At 29.4% G+C, this 17,713-nt stretch overlaps 3 protein-coding genes across 7 annotated transcripts; 1 reads left to right on the forward strand and 2 right to left on the reverse strand.

Annotated features, from left to right (window-relative positions):
* Nucleotides 1–27: 27 nt before the first annotated feature.
* On the reverse strand, nt 28–4,578 carry LOC105253608 (ETS-related transcription factor Elf-5). Of its 2 annotated transcripts, XM_011261731.3 has the most exons (8): nt 4,481–4,577; nt 4,219–4,315; nt 2,183–2,318; nt 1,200–1,457; nt 884–949; nt 713–793; nt 439–634; nt 28–355 (listed from the first exon to the last, which is right to left on the reverse strand). In XM_011261731.3, the coding sequence occupies exons 2-8, from the start codon at nt 4,258–4,260 to the stop codon at nt 244–246; spliced, it is 891 nt and encodes a 296-aa protein (XP_011260033.1). In that variant the 5' UTR covers nt 4,261–4,315; nt 4,481–4,577; the 3' UTR covers nt 28–243. The 2 variants fall into 2 exon arrangements, with proteins under 2 accessions (XP_011260033.1, XP_011260032.1); XM_011261730.3 differs by having other exon boundaries at nt 4,219–4,578.
* A 1,651-nt stretch (nt 4,579–6,229) lies between these two features.
* On the reverse strand, nt 6,230–10,988 carry LOC105253609 (protein cramped). 2 transcript variants are annotated; one of them, XM_011261733.3, is made up of 11 exons: nt 10,166–10,988; nt 9,818–10,078; nt 9,524–9,727; nt 9,116–9,306; nt 8,482–8,976; nt 8,199–8,357; nt 7,935–8,078; nt 7,488–7,802; nt 7,290–7,403; nt 7,058–7,190; nt 6,230–6,981 (listed from the first exon to the last, which is right to left on the reverse strand). In XM_011261733.3, the coding sequence occupies exons 1-10, from the start codon at nt 10,350–10,352 to the stop codon at nt 7,086–7,088; spliced, it is 2,175 nt and encodes a 724-aa protein (XP_011260035.1). In that variant the 5' UTR covers nt 10,353–10,988; the 3' UTR covers nt 6,230–6,981; nt 7,058–7,085. The 2 variants fall into 2 exon arrangements, with proteins under 2 accessions (XP_011260035.1, XP_011260034.1); XM_011261732.3 differs by having other exon boundaries at nt 6,230–7,190.
* A 237-nt stretch (nt 10,989–11,225) lies between these two features.
* LOC105253610 (heterogeneous nuclear ribonucleoprotein H2) lies at nt 11,226–16,948 on the forward strand. 3 transcript variants are annotated; one of them, XM_011261734.2, is made up of 9 exons: nt 11,226–11,353; nt 12,039–12,330; nt 12,702–12,845; nt 13,619–13,757; nt 15,220–15,488; nt 15,585–15,778; nt 15,881–16,000; nt 16,152–16,251; nt 16,529–16,948. In XM_011261734.2, the coding sequence occupies exons 2-9, from the start codon at nt 12,072–12,074 to the stop codon at nt 16,615–16,617; spliced, it is 1,314 nt and encodes a 437-aa protein (XP_011260036.1). In that variant the 5' UTR covers nt 11,226–11,353; nt 12,039–12,071; the 3' UTR covers nt 16,618–16,948. The 3 variants fall into 3 exon arrangements, with proteins under 3 accessions (XP_011260036.1, XP_011260037.1, XP_011260038.1); XM_011261735.2 differs by having other exon boundaries at nt 15,220–15,473; XM_011261736.2 differs by having other exon boundaries at nt 15,220–15,392.
* Nucleotides 16,949–17,713: the final 765 nt, after the last annotated feature.

The raw sequence follows: 17,713 nt of genomic DNA on the forward strand, positions 1-17,713 counted from the left end.
TCTCTAGTGTGAAAAAATATAACTATACTTGTGGCACTATAAAAAATGTGACACTTTAAAAAATATATAAAACATTAACATATTACTGACTGGCACATTCTAGTACGAAGTCTATTAATAGGTCTTTTGATTAGTAAAGTGTTTAATGCGATTATATTTAACATTTTCAAAAAAATATCACGGCTTATTTTATTATTTTCGCACATTTCATCCTATTATTCATTTTTTCTTAACAATATCGTTTCAATTTCGGAAATTCGGATTATCCGTTTGCCAACCTTTTGCATTTGGGCCAAATTGATATACCAATCTTCGACCGAGCACCGGTAGGAATATCTTGCTTTTGTAATAGTATCTATAAGAATAACCGCTCGAATAATTAAAACTTGTTAAATTAAATTTTAGCACATATCCATGCACACGAAATTATCCCATTACCTCATAGCTCTACTAAGTTTTTCATAAGTCATTTTTGTATTTCCTTTTCGTGAACCCCATCGTTTTGCTACCTCGTCGCTTTTTACAAAGCGAAATTTCGCTTGTGAGTAATCCTCCCAACAGATTAAACTAGGACACGTTTCTCTATTACGTAGTAAATCTCTAATAAATTCCCATAATTTTCCTTGACTGGCAGCTATGTAAAAATGTAATTAAATCCATATAATACACATGCATTTTCGAATTATATCGAAAAATATTTTCCAACACTTACGATTCTTTTTGGTCTTTAATACCCTCGGTCTGCCAGGCAGTCTTTTCGTTGTGACTTCGACGCTATTATCCGATTCTGCATCTGAAAAAAGGCAAAAAGTGTTTCAAAGGAACAGTGTGAAAATCGCATAAATATAAATTGGTACAATCGGAATTTTTTTAAATAATTTACCAGATATGTTGTTTGGAATAACTGATGCGTACTCATCCTGCGGTTGAATAGTATCGTATGATGGCACTATTAAACAAATTCATATTTTAAGTTTATCATATTATTCAATTTATATATTATTCGATATTTGTTTTTCGCGTTATTGTATCTACTAGATGTATAAATATTATTTAAATAGACTTTACTCCGAAGTTTTCAATCATGAAGCATAATTATTAAAATATAAATTCATCAAAGAAACTATCGTTTAATGAAATTCATAGTTCTTTGAAATTTATATATAAGCATATTCTTAGAAGCATATTCACGTACGTACGCAGATTCGATACGCGTTGTGAATGAAGAAGATCGTACAATCGGTCCCCGTATATCGGATCGTAATTGATGAAATCTTGTCGACCAAAAGTCACGAGTTCCTTCCCTGACACAGCAAGACTATGTTGGATAGAACTGTATGGTTGACCTATATATGATGCAGCTGACATAAGCCAATTTATTGTTTCTTCTTGACACCAGTTTTTGATGGGTTTATCTGACCATCCAGTACCATCGATCTCCTTGCATTCCTCGTCACCTATTCGATTAGGTATTTTTAAAATTACATCTGTATATCTGAAATCTGTATATCTGAACATCGTTGTCGCGTGCGTTGTTTTAGAGATCGAACGATTAAATGCTAAAGTTAAATGCGGATTTTCCATAAATTGATGCAATACGTCAATGTTAAACAGTCCCTGGAAATCCCCTCCAACAACTATCATTGCATTGGTAATTGCAGACCCGTAATAAGAAATCGTCGCGAAAAAGCCGTCGTAGACGCTCGTGCGAATAAGGAAAAATAAAAAATATGTTAGTATTATTACTTTTTACAATAATACGATTTTACGTTGTTTGTTACGAAATTTTTTCGGGTTTTGTAGCGAAGTTAGGAAAACGCGTAACGAATATTCGAACAAATCTCAAGATTAACACCTTTTCTAATTATTTAATTAAAATAAAAAAGGATCATTGGAAATAATATAATCGACCAAAACTAGCCAGAATTTTTGTTTATTAATTATGACGTTTTGATCATATGTGTGTGCAGTTTACAATACTATGATGATTTATATCTATCTTTTGATCTTATATACTTGAAAAACTACAATCATATGGTCGAAACGTCGTAATTAATAAACAAAAATTCTGACTAGTTTTGGTCGATTACATTATTTCCAATAATCTTTTGATTAATTGACTAGCGATAAGATAATTTATTAATTAAAATAAAAAATTAAAATAAAAAATTATGTGCATTACCGAGGAAACATTTCTTCTTAATTGGTTCACAACCGCGGTTCGCTAAGAAATTACTTCGCCTAGGAACCAAAGAATCCATGTCCAGGAGTAGATGATTGTTCTCATCTTCGTTTAAATTCATATATCCGCAATACATCTGCAATCAAATTTCAGGAATATTATATATCGGATAAGAGAGAAATGGAAGAAAATTATAACTCAAAAGCAATTTTTATACATAATATTTATACATAATATTTATATATAATATATATAACTGATGACAAATTCTTAGATAATTTTGCAATACAAATTATTAAATATTAAATATATTTATTAAATATAAATAATCTAAATTAAGTTATTAGGGCGTCTAGCAGAATCAGAAAAAAATTCCCTGACTTTTAAAGATTTTCCAGAACCAAGAATAATTTTTCCCTAATTGATTTTTCAGTATTACTTTTTTCAAAATGCATAATTTGCATATATCGCTATATTAAGAGTCAATTAAATGAGTTGAATCAAAAGTCTTTGAATTATTTTTATCGAGAAACAAATAAAACTTAAATAAGGTATTACCAAATATAAAAAAAAATACGATTTTTATTTATTGATAAACTGAAAATATAAATTATCGAACACGCTCATAAATAAACCGATTTTCAGCAAAAACAGAAAATTAGTCTACACTTGTTTTACAAAAAAAATGTCAAACTAATGAGAAAAAAATGTGAAAAAATTCAGATAAATTATTAAAATCCCTGATTTTTCCTTGACTGCTAGACATCTTGGTTATAAATAACATAAATAATATATTTATAAATAATATACTATACATAATATTATTATAGTTATTAATAATAAATATAATATATTTATTAATAAAATATAAATAATATAAATTTCGGGAATTTTTTATGTCATGAATCACATAAAAAATGAATACTATATTCTTTGTGATATAAGTTAATTAAATTTTCGCACAATTTCTTTGCAACTTATGAAAAATTCATAACTAAAAATTATAATTTTTATATATATTCTTATAAATCAAAGAACAAAACAGATATATAATGGTTATTGTAACAATGTAAATAATGTTACCATGTGAATAAAAATTTGTGTAAACTTTACAAATCTCAAGAAATGCTTTATAAAAATATGTGTAATATTCATTATGTGTTTTTTTTTGTATGGAATAACTTGAAAATGATTAGTATTCCATATAGAAACATTGGAGTAAATAAGATATCGCTTTCTTCATTTATTTCCCACACAGCACAGAACATTGCAATAATATTGCGGCAATATTGCAATGTTGCTGCAATATTAATAATAACAACAATATTAATAATATTGCTGCAATATTCTGTGCTATATGATAAGAATTAGAAAGCGATAATGAAAAAACTCCTCTTATTCTTTGTCTGTTATTTAAAATTTATCAAAAATTAAAAATCAAAAAAAGAAGTTTACTCGAAATTTATAAATTCTATGTAACTTAAAATGAAAGAGAGATAAAGGAGAGAAAGAGGGAGAGAGAGAGAGAGAGAACAGATCTATTTTTTTGCCAACTTTCGACTCATATTTCGTAATAAAAAATACATCGATAATTATTGAGAATTTCTTAATTTACTCTTAATTTTAGTTAACGAAAATATTCGCAAATAAAATACAGAGTGTGAAAAAAAGATGCGAAACTCGAAGTTTAATTAACGATAAAACTCAATAAAGAAGCAAAACATTTGCTAAAATTGTAATCGCTTTAATTTGATTTTTAATGTTATACAAATATCTATCTTGTACAATTTATTATAGTTAATTTTGCAAATGAACGATAAGAGTGTCTAATAAATTTATATTAAATTGTAAATAATTTATATTAAATTTATATTAAATAATATTAAATTGAGTTTAAAATTTAATTTGAACAAAAATTCGAAAATTTCGAGAAATGTCGAAAAAAAATCACGATAAAAGAGACCGAACAATCTCACAAACATATATCAACACATACATATATTAACATCTGTCAGTTGCGTCAAAGTTTCATTTACCTCATTCAGATCATTCCTGCCGTAATTATTAAATGAATCCATTTTTATTTAATGATATCGGCACTTTCACCTGGATTTTAACATATAACAATGCGTCCTAAAAGACCGGGAAAAAATGTAACACACATTAATCGCACTCGTTACATTTATATATGTGGCAATGATAAAATCCGTATTTACAAAAAATATATCAAATACGAAAATTATAAATTTGATATCAAATGCGATAATTCATTCTGTTCCTTTTGGAGAAGGAAATTACAAGATTAAGATCGACGAGATGACGTGACGTTTCGCGCGAGCAACATCAAATGTACATCGTCGAACATCTCTCGAGCGACTAAGTATACGAGGTCTATGCATTGGAAAAGATAAGAATGCAGCGTGAGACAATCGCGGTGCAGAGCAGGTTTCAACAGGGATTTCCCGCTCAGCAGCCGCGGCCAATCACCACCGTTCGCGCGTCGAACCGCGATAGCTGATGCAACAATTGTTACAATTCATTGGCGTCGATCTATATTTTAAATAAACCACATTACTTTAATATATTATCGGAAAAAATTTTGAACATTGATTTTTCGATAACTAGCAACTTCACTATCTCATCTTTATTAGTATTATGTTTATTTTCATTTCGAAATAAAAGTTACTTTAAACTAAGCGATAGATTAACAAATAATAATTTTGAACAGATTTTTGTTAATGAATTAATTTTTGATTTAATTGAAAAATTTCAATATCTTTAAATTAATTTTGTTTACAAAAGATCTGAGAAACTTGAAAGCAAAAAAGTCAATTAATGAGATATAACTTTTCAATAATTGATATAATTTTATTTATTAATATTAATAATGATAAAATAATTATAAATTAATATATAATAATTTCATATCATTAATATTCTTCATTAATATTTTTTTTTTCGAAGTTACTTCAAATTAAATTTGTCCATAAATTGACAAATAATAATTTTGAGTAATTTTTTGTGACAACTTATTCGGCGATTATTAATCGATTAATTAAAATATTTCAATCTTTTCGAAATAAAGTAAATACTTTTTGCTTATAAGAGCAAAAAATTTAAAAAACTTGAAAAGTAAAGATTCCAATTAATGAACTACCGCACTTGACATACGTATGCGTTTATTAATTAAATTATAATATCATATTAATCCCAGAGGTTTCGATTCCCGGATTTGAGATCTCCGTAATTTTATAATTTTAATTAACAGTAGTTTTCGATGTTTTATATTACGTTTTTTTCCACACTAGGATAGGATTCCAAATCCAGGGATTTCGAAAGGAGAGTTCGTATAATATTATAATTTAATTAATAAACGTACACTGTCAATTAGGGAGCTTATTAATTGGTTTTTTTGCTTTTTAAATTTAAAAAATTTTTCAATATTTTTATCATATTGCGTTGAAAAAACAGTTTCGAAAGTAAAAATTGATATTATAATCACATACTTGTGTTTTGCGGTAAGACGCCTATGTCTGGATTTATTTATAGTATCTCATGATGCACACCGTAGATATGTATACGTCGGTATAGCCGCAATCTTCCTTCGTCATATTTTTTTTTTCGTCGCATTATTGATTTATGATTTTTACAGTAAAACGTGTGCGCGTTTCATAATTTACAAAAAATTATTTTTACAGAAATATGTAATGTAAAAGTATGCAATAAAATCATATAGCCATTTTTACACCTATTTTCTGCAATCATTTATAACATTACGATGTAACGAATATTTCACAATAATTTTATACGTTTCTTGCAATGTTAAAAAGTCTACATCTATTCTTACAAATCCCTTATTGTACTTATTATAAATCAATTTAGCAAGATTATATATGTAATATATATAATGTAATTATCCATAATAAGAAATCTTTAATATATTTAATTGAAATAAAAATTTTATCAATTATAAATTATGATTAAATCGGAAAAATCCAACAATTTAAATAATTAATCAGTTTACAAAAAAATCATTTGAGAGGAAGAAACAGAAGAGGAGAGAGGGAATCATGTCTATGATGGATAATTACGTCTGTAGCTGGTACGAATTCTAAATAGATGTTGGTGGTCACGCGCAGACGTAAGCATTATGAATCATTTTAAAGTATATTTCATAACTCGCCAGGGGAAAGGCCTGGGGCTTCGCTTCTAAGAACGTGGACATCCTTGTGACGAGATATTTAGCTCATTATCAGTGCTCGTTGAATAATGCAAATATAGAAATAAGAAAAGTGTACAAAAATATTTTTATATAAACAATAATAAAATAAGATACGCATAATCGTTATTACCGAATTGCATAATATTTAGTACATGTTACACTTTGATGATTCATTATCAGTCATTATTTCGTTTTATATTCATCACGTTATCATAATTGTTTTCACACAATTATAATTGAAATCAAGGAATATTAATTAATACATACGAATACATAATTAATACAAACGAATTGCTATATAATAGATATCTAGAATAGCTCACTATTGTGTCACAATTTCTATTGATAATTCTTATCACCAGAATCGGCGGTTTCTTCTAAGAAAAAGGAACTAACATGATATAATAACAGCGAAATAGCGGTCGCTATATTATCATTTACCTATTGTCTTATATATTTACAATACTGTAGAAAACTTACAAATAGCTATTTACAACATACTAATATGCTATATAATAGTTTGGTAGTTTGGTTTTAAGATTGTAATCACCAGTAGTATCATATCCCAGTATTATATCTGTGCAAAAACCAAATAAATACACTCTTACTTTATAGTATTGGAATCATACAAAAAACAAGAACGGAATATTTACTCTAATGTAGAAAATTCTCTTAAATTATCTATTTCTTATTTTCATCAGAAGCTATCTGTGAAGCCAAGTTTGCAAACTTTGCCATGTAGTCTACACTATTTTCTCCCATAAGACATTGCATATGTGATACAACCTGAAATATTATTATAAAACAACAAATTATAATAAAATATATAAAACAAGATAAAATATTAAACTAATTTAACATAATTTTATACATATTTATATTTACATCAGAGGAAGGACGAATGTCTTCCATGATCTGTTCACCTGCTTGACTTCTTTGTGATCCTTTCATAGGCGATTCAAGTTGTCCTAAAAAGCTGCTCAATGAAAAATCTGCAACCTGCAATTCATTCAATCATTTCCATGACGCTAATTATTCGCACAAAAAATATATTGTTTATATATTGCGATTTTTATAGATTACCTCACTATTTAACCATTGATGTTCACCCTCTTTAAGAATTTGAGTTGCGCTAGTAATAATTGAATTGGAATTCTTCGCATCTGTAGTGGCTTCTAGAGTATCTAAAAAGCTTTTATCTTGAGCTTCGGTTGCATTTACCGCTACTATTTTATCGGTTTGAGTTTGACACAAAGAAGATCCACCGATTTTACTTGCATCAGTTGTTAAACTTTCTGATGGCATATTTGGCGCAGATACAATGGGTAGTACCCTTTGTATAACAAGACTCTTTTGTCTTACTGTTCTACCACGTTTACTAAAGCGTGTCTTAAATTTCTGTAAATATTTGTTTAAAAATTAATTATTCTTTTCAACTCTATGTAAGATTCTAAACATTTAATGTAGGATAATTCACGCGTGCGCATACATAACTTTTGCAATTATACTACTGAATTTAATATAACTTACATCAAGTTGCGTTTTAAATGCATCAGCTGTGCCAATCTTATTATACGTTTGCGGGATAAGAGGTCGTCTAAATGTAGATTCCTTAATAGACGGTACTCGAGACGAGATCACTGTTTCATTACTTCCTGTTGTATTATCATACACCTAAAAGGTATTTAATAATTAAAAATAATAATTAAAAATTGCTGTATTAATATTCCCTGAAAGTAACTCTTTATATATTTTATAGACTGTAAAATTAATAAAATAATTATTATATCTTACTTTGTTTGTACCATAATTATGTTTCGCCAGTGATAATAATTTTTGCAAAACTGAACATAAACTATCATCACGTATGATACTCGATGAATCAGTTGTATATTGCTCATTAGGTAGCCAATCCCACCAATATTCCAGAGTGACTTTTGATTCACGACCAAACTGTTAAAAAATTAGAGAACATATTTCTAAAAATAATATAACTGTACATGCAAATTTTATTATTATTGATAGTTGATAAAATTAAATTTTCAATATATAATAATAAATATAAAATGTTACGTACCATTAAGAAGAGATCACCCACAGTGATTGTATTTGCTTCTTCAATATTCCAACCTTTTCTAATTCTTTCGATAGTTTCCCTACCAGGAAATTTGTTAGATTCTGAATGAGATTCTGCCGATGGTTTTTCTGTATTGTTTATAATTGTTGGTTTTTCAGCTATACTGCTTCCTGTTTCTAATAGGTCCATATCGCTACTGTTATCTGGCAGTGTACAATTTTCATCAGTGCGATTTAAGAGTTTTTTATCCGATTTATATCGTTTAATTCCCTTTTTTCCTACTCCTTTTAAATATTGAACAGACCCTAACAAATCTACTCTCGAGCTCTTGAGACCGAGACGTTTTTCATATGAATTAAAACTGACACTATTACTAGTGAGATACTCTCCAAGATTGACCATTGGTAAAGCAATTTTACATCCTTCTAATGGAGCAATTCGTAATAAACGAATATCTTTAACATCATTAGCAACGAGATTTTCTATAGTGGAACACTATTAAATAATATGTTTAAGGATTCCTATACATGTATATGAATGCATTAGTAAAAAATACACAAGATGTATATTACAAAATAAATAATAATTATATATAAATATAAATATAAAATATATCATAATTGAATAAGGATACTGTAGTATATTTGGCAAGTCGCCATCGTTGCTGCAAAAATATCAATAAACTTGAAAGGCGTCTTTGTATCGGAAGTAGTGTGCGTACTCTTGGATTCATCGATGCTGCTTGTACTTGCCACCATGCCATGTTATTACGCGGTCGCAATTCGATCGTTATTCTAGATGGTAATTTAATCTCTTCCTGCCAATCTAGCATAAAAAATAGGGTTATTATAAAGAGCTCAATATTAATTATTAAATTATTATTTTAATCAGAAAGATTTGTTAATGCTTCTTACAAATAATATAAAAAAATAAATATAAAAATAAATATAGAAATGTAAATATATTTTTAACAATCTTATATTATTAGTTATAATATGATATATGAATTATTTTTCAAATATATTAAAAATGTTTAATATACCTTCTAACTGGTTTAATTTTCTAAGTGCTCTGCATATAGGTGTTTTAATTCTCATAGTTTTCCCTCTAAGTCTGACTTGAGTGGAACCCCAATATATCAATTCATTCAGTCTTAAGTGAATCTTCTCATGAATACGAGGTAATTTCCTCCTTAATTCACCATAATTTATCAATCCATATAATTCTTGAGAAGTCTTCTTAACATCTATGTATGAGAAATAATATATATATATAAAAATTATATATAAAATTATATCACGAATTATTTAACATATATTATGAATATTTTAATAACCTTCTGAGAACTTAAGATGCTTTGATATTTTTAACCATGTTCTGTAATAAAAATGTCGAATTTGCTCCTTATTCTTTATCATGGTATCTGAGAGACCACGCTTTTTGCCTTGATTTAAAAAGTAGCTTTGTAGAGCATCAAAATCTTTGCCATATTCATTGAGTGCTTTAAAAAAAGTGTTTTTATCCTCCATAGACCATAGTTCGCATGAACGTTTAAGGGACCTTACTTTAGCCTCTGTTGCTTCGTCATCTTTTACATCTATGTTGAAAGAAAGGAAGAGATTTTATCATTCAGTAACTTTAATGTTATATACTGATAATTGACATTTGTATTATCTATACATACCTTTTTTCTCAATATTGTTAATATCACTATTATCAATCTTAAGCTTTTTATTACCTCGGACAATGCGAATCTGTGTATTTTTATTATCTACTAAGAATTTTGTATCTGAATAAGTTTGATTTACTTGAGGACATGCAGGAGCTGCATTGCCAAATTCAGTATCCTCAGATTTTGTAGAATCTTCCATTTTAATATTTTTATTACAACTTACAAAGAAGACATTCTTATTAATGCTACATTCATTTAAATTCGATTTTTTGAATGTAGCATTTTAAATTCAACTAATGATCAATATTAGAAAAAAAAAGAACATAAAATACAAATAATACTCAGTTTGAGTCTAATATTCATAGCACTCTCTTGATTCTTGAAGTGGAGATTCTTCTTTATATTCTTCAATTTTCTATAATGTATCACACGTGTATGTTTTCATATAACTTTTTTTCTTTCTTTTTTAATTTAAAGTGTTTTCAACGCACGAGAAAGTTATTCAGTAAATATTCGTTTAGATTTCTTAATGTTTGTTTTCATATTCTTTTCTTTGTGCACTGACATGTAAAATACATAAACGGAGCCGATTCTAATAAAGAGGGAGGGGGTTGCGATAAGAAGTGATGAGGGGGAGGGGGGAAGGAAATTTTGGCCCCGAACATTGTCGCCAACAAGTATAACCAAATCGAACTTATCCGAAAGAAACTGAAAATAGCATTCTAACAATTTCCGCATGCATCAAAATACGTTTATAAAGTAAAAATAATTAGGAGATTATTTTTTTTAGAAAAAGTGAAATTTACAGAAGTGAAGAAATTGTCCACATATATTTAGGGTAGGTTTTCACTTGATGCTCGCTCATTTTTAGCGTCAAAAAACATCACGTGATCAAAAAATGACGAATTGGTATCTTTAGTTCTTTTTCTTTGGTGAAAACCTACCCTAATATATACAATATAGGCAGCATCACAAAGGAAGTGACATTCAATTGGTCGATTGAACAAAGGGCTCCCTGATTGGTCGTCATTCTCCCTAGGTATTGGTCGATATAAGCAATTGCATTCAATTGTGCTGCGTCCATTAGAACGCCTTCTACCATTTTGTTACGATTTTAGTCGTGTCCTGCTTGAACTTTTTTGATCGCACGATTTCGAGGTGTTTGAGAGCTAATTTTGACTCTGATTACAAATATCCCAGGTACGTTTCGCTCGTTTAATAATGTACAAACTCGAATTTGAGAGCAGAAATAGCAGTATCACGATCCTCCACGATAAATTGATCGACTTGGTGATCGTATCCCGAATGTTCGCGTCTCGTGATTGCGAACATTTTTTTGCGAGAATTATTTTTTTCACGGATTTTTCGATCCACTGCAACACAAACGTGGTAATTTTTGCGAGTCGCAACGATTTGACGACCTCGCTTTGAAGTAATTGAATGTGTGGGAGGCACGTGGTTTATCGGACGATCTATCTGCTATTGTTGATTTAGTTTCGTTTTTTATTTCGCTTCTTCAGCAATATTTACAAATATTTATAGATCGAGCCGAAAGAAGCTGGCTTAAGGTTCGGAAATTTTTCCGACGTTATTTCCATGTTTCGTTCTTTTATTATGTCTGTAATCGGCGTATGTTTCTCGTAACACGAGAGCATCATTTCCAAAATGTCGACGAATATAAGCGTGGGACGTTAAACGTTATGGAAACTTGATTACGGAATTAGTATCTTGTATGCACAAGTTATCTTATCTTGATGCTGCAGTGGTTTTCTCTGTTATCGTTACTATTCTATTGTTACGTTAGATAAAATAATAAAAAAATAGTTAATATTTTAATAACTAACAATAAATAGTACAAAATAGCTAATATTTTGCATTTTTGCAGATACTGTTTAGAGTATAAAATTACATTAGAATCATGTCGAGTGGCAGCGGAGATCACGAGGACGAAGGATATGTTGTTAAAATGCGTGGGTTGCCATGGTCCACGACTGTAGATGAAATCATGAAGTTTTTTGGCGACTGTTCCATTTCTAATGGCAAGAATGGTGTTCACATGACTATGTCCCGCGAGGGACGCCCCAGTGGAGAGGCTTATGTAGAAATGGATACTCCAGAAGATATTGAGAAGGCTTGCAAAAGAGACAGGGATCATATGGGCCATCGTTATATTGAAGGTTAATTTTTTATTAATTTTTCATATATAAATTCTTAAAAAAAAATGTATATATTTTTTTAAAGAATTTATATATAATGAAATAAAATTATAAATATAATTATAAATATAATATAAATAATAATTATAAATTAATAATATTATAAATATATTAATAATTATTATAAATATATATGATGGTATGAAATAATTAAATATTCGTGTTAAGACTAAATTATATAAAAATGATAAATTATATTTAAAAGAGTTTTTATTTTTATCTTATTAAGTTATTTTTTAAATATAATTATTATTTTTATATAATTTAGTCTTAACACGAATATTTAATTATTTCTTTTTTTTGCAAATTCTATAATAATTCTACTGTTTCAGTTTTTAAAGCAAAACGCGGGGAGATGGAATGGGTCGTGAAGAGGAGCGGCCTCAACTTGGAAAATGCAATGGATGATGGTTGTGTGAGATTACGTGGTCTGCCGTTTGGTTGTTCAAAGGAAGAAATTGCACAATTCTTCTCAGGTATTTAGCAAATAATAACATATCCAGTGTCGTTTATTAATTGATTAATGAATGTCATCGATATTTTGATTAATTCTTGAGACAGACACCTGTTTATCTTTTACAAGTATGTAGTTTTCTTTCTGTTTTTTGTAGTTCCTCTCATATATATGAAAATATATAGATATGAAATTTGAGGATTATCTCGGGAACGCAGCGACAATACTTTCGATGGTTCTGAAAAAATTATTATTTTGGATCCATGTTTTTTTACAAGCTATAAAAATTGCTCCATATAATATATTATATCTTTATTATAAAACTGTTTATTTAAAAAATGGATTTTGCAAGATAACACATATTACATATTAAATAACTGATAGTAAATTCCATCTAGAGCAAAGTCCCTGTGTTCCGATATCGATGCCTCAGTTAAGATTTAAGATTCTACTAAGAACTGAGTTGTGCTAAGGATTATTTTATGATTTGTACAAACGGAAAAAAAAATATATTTTGCACGCGACTCGGTGATCGAGCTTAATTCTTAACTCTGGTTTTTCGGATGCGAGAAATTATCGTTTTGTCTATACAAGGAGAAACATGAAGAGAAAAAAAAAAGAAAGTATGAAGTAAAAGAAAAATGTGCGCGTATTTAGCGCGATTTTAGAGTCTTAATGATCTTGCTTTTTTTTCTTTTTTTTTTTAATAAGGGTTTTAATAAACCTGACTTCTCTTTTTCCTTAATGGGTGTGCCTATAAGCTACAATGTCGATGTTTGATTATGTGTGGGTCAGGGTTGGAGATATTGCCGAACGGGATTTCACTACCGACAGACTACACGGGCCGCAGTACTGGGGAGGCTTACGTTCAATTTGTTAACAAAGATGTTGCGGAGCGCGCTCTGCAGAAACACAAGGAAAAGATAGGACACAGGTGGGGCACTGAGACGCTATACATAGCTGGGTTTGGGTATATTATGACTTTTCCATATCATTTATATTAATGATCGTAGTATACTTAGCTATATACATTTCATTTAATAAATAGCGGGAACAAATTCTATGATATGGATGCAGTTTCTTTATCCGACTTTTGCTAGACGAAACTTTTCGTTCAAGAGCAAAAATAGAATATAAATTATATTACATTAAACTATCAAGACGTCTACATTCATGTATTTCAAACGTGTAATGTAAAAAAATTTATTTTCGATTTAATCTTACGATTCGTTAGAGAAAACTCTTCTACAAGAATCGCGGATTTTTAATTAATTTTTAAATAAACAAATTTTTCTTGAAAGGAGAAGAGCTTTCTAGAGAACTTATTTTTTTAATCTGACATAAAGAAACTGCCTCTCTTAAAACACAACCAAATAATCGTAATACGTAAGCAAAAAGTACTGTGGACCCAACTTATACCCGTGGGTGGGTGCCGGGGGGCGGGAGGTAGCCCCTTATCATCATCACCAAATCCCATAGGAGATGGGTAGGGCAAGCCAAAGCTCGATGGGCGCTACAGACAGAGAGAGAAAGAGAGAAAGAAAGAAAGAAAAACAAATAGTAATCATGGATGGATATGACACGCATATAACTGTACTTTCTGGGGATAAACATTTATTATCTTAAAATGAAAAACGTAAGTTTGTCGAGAAAGAATATTTTAAGGAAATTTTTGCAATATGACGTTTATTATATAAGAGATTTGTAAATTAATTAGAATTTATATATTAAATATATATATAAATAAAAAAATTATATATATATATATATATATATATATATATATAAATTATAAACTAAATATATATAAATTATATACTAAATAATACTTGAATTTACACAAAATTCCACGTCGATAGAAATGTTCATCTGCAGAAGGTGCAATTATAAAAGCGTGACTCCTGAAGATCGTCGACGTCACATGGGTTTGTATGGGGTACATGTGACGTAAATACATCGAGAAGCGATTTCGTCGCGGGAGAGACGCAAGATATAATTCGCAGATTTAATAAAAAAAAAAAGAGAAAAATGTGCGGAGGTTTAGTATGAATACAATTGTTCTCTCACACATTTGTAAAGTCAACTTTAACGCCAACACACAAGTTTTTTTCTTCTTATAAACATCAAATCGTAAATCATTAATTTCTTACTACTATTGTGCAGAGAAGTGATTTCTTTCGAATCTTCATGTTAGTTTTGTTTTTCTCGTCTCTCTCACCATATTTCGCGGGATCTCTCGGATCTATATAAATCGTTAATACCTCTCGTCGAGTTTACGATTTGATAATAATGTATGGTGAGAGTATGTAGCAGTAATGACGGTGATGATACAATTGATCTGCTCGTGTCGCTCTATGAACATCTCCTACATCACTTCCATCTTCGATCATTAACAGATATATCGAGATCTTCCGAAGCAGCTTGTCCGAGGTACGCGCGAGTATCGGGCCCAAAATGCGTGGCGGTCCTATGGGCGGCTTCAATCAGAGGCCCGCGCCGTACACTCGCGGTGATCGCTTCGGCGGGATGAATCGCTTCAGCAACAATGGCAGAGGATCCAGAAATAGAGGTGATTCCTTACATCATCTATCCAAGTATGGAGACTATCGCGCAGGAGAAAACCGTAATAGAGAATTATTATACAATACACGTACGAATTCATTACGTATGTATTTATATTTCTATATATATTCTCTACTTCTTAGATCCTGCAGTTTACCTTAGCCATTTTTTCGCTATGGATTTTACAATTTTATTTTAGACTTTGATAGCGGTCCATGGGGAAGTGGAAACAATTATGGATCTCGCGGTGGTAATATGGGGATGCGTGGCGGTATGGATATGAAAGGCAATAATTATAGAGGTAATAATGATTCTTGGGGTGGTAATTCTGGTGTTCACAGTATTCATATGCGAGGATTGCCATTCAAGGCGACAGAACAAGACATTGCTGATGTAAGTTTTCTTCTCCTGTACTTAATAAAAACGATATAAAATTTTGTATCTTAAAGAGGCTTTCTCTCGATGTAATAACATATTCTGTATATTATTTTTTAGTTCTTCAGACCAATCGAACCGGTGAACGTTCGCATTATTCTTGAAAATGGTGGTCGGCCATCGGGAGAAGCTGACGTTGAATTTGCGACTCACGAGGAAGCCGTAAAAGCAATGTGCAAGGTTTATATCGGTTTTTTTTTGTTTTTTCTTAAAATTTTATTTGAAACCCGTTTAGATAAAACGATTTTCAAGGAATGTTGTAGAAAAATCATTGGAATACAGTTTGCATATATAAAGTAAATCTTATTTTAATTTCCTTATTTTATCATAGGATAAAAGTCACATGTCGCATAGATATATTGAACTGTTTCTGAACTCAACTGGAGGATCAAGTGGCATGTCACTAAGTGGCATTGGCAATTTCTGTGGAGGTAAGATTTCTAATTATTATCAAAACTGATTAAAATACAATTTAGTTCTAATCTGTTTCATAAGCAATATAATCTATTGCTATTGTCAATAAATATATTATAATTCCTTTATCAATATGTGATTTGATCTAGAAGACTAGACTAATCACAATCTTTTAATTATTTTTGAGATTTCTGATTATTGATTTCTGATTACTGATTATCAGGAAACAAGAAACTTTAGTATCTTGATGTATATATGTGTACATATATAATATATTGTATCATTTGTACATAGGTTTAGGTAATAACTTCAGGCCAGGATATTCGCCGAACAACAGAGGCTTCAATTCACAATTAGGCGGTAACAATTACAATAGTTTTTGAGACTGGCCAATGCGTTTTTAACGCTAAATAAACTACTGACAAAACATTTAAAAAAATCAAAGTGATTGGTGAAATGACACATCTCTAAATCACACTGATGCAATACGCGAACTGATTAATTTTTCCTTTTTTTTTTTTCTCCAATTCTTCGCAGTTATACATTAAATAATGATTGTAAGCCAAATCGATAGTATGTAAGTTCTCTTGCTTATTATTCATATATATATTGTATAAATTTAACATGAAGTATGTGATCATAAATTTAACATGAAGTATGTGATTACTAAGTGAATGTAGAAGTTGGTAAAGCGGAAATATTTTTTTATCTCAATCGTTCTCATTTCCAATTTTATATATATATATATATATATATATATATATATATATATATAATAAATTTGAATCAAATAATATATATTATTATTATTATTATTAATTTGAATCAAATACATAATATTACACTCGTACGTCATTAAAATACAAAAAAATATTCATCAAAGAATATATTGTAAGATGTATTTTTAGTTTAGCAATATTAGATAGATTAAACGCACGAAAAGGGTATTTCTCGTTTTCCATGCAATATCTATTTCAATTTAATGTTAAATAATTAGATAATTTTCCTTATCTGTATGCATTATGATGATTTTGATGTAAGCTTAGACTACATTTGTATGCATCGAGATGTAACGACGAATTGCAAAATGTACGATTGTAATGTACAGAACTGACTAATAGTTTGCGATCACAAACTTATTATCTTATGTACTGCGCAGAGTAAAGTCACGCGTACATATTCATCTTTCATCATGATGCGATAATTATTATGCGATAATTATGATGCGATAATTATATATAATGTGAGGTATTGTAAGTTTCGAGTAAGAATTAGTTTTCATTGACATAGATGTTATGATGTGCACAAAAAAAAATATCAGCTGTCAGTGTGTGCATCTCTTAAAGTATAAGTCTAGCTTCGGTTTGTATTCTCTTGAGATATTTGAATATAAAAAGAATGAAAAAAAAACAACGAAAAAATTATGTAAAATTAATTGAAATTCCTTAGAATAAGACAAAAATATAAATAAGACGCAAA

Source organism: Camponotus floridanus, unplaced genomic scaffold (genome assembly GCF_003227725.1).
Source record: "Camponotus floridanus strain SB8 unplaced genomic scaffold, Cflo_v7.5 scaffold2, whole genome shotgun sequence".
Taxonomy (NCBI): domain Eukaryota; kingdom Metazoa; phylum Arthropoda; class Insecta; order Hymenoptera; family Formicidae; genus Camponotus; species Camponotus floridanus.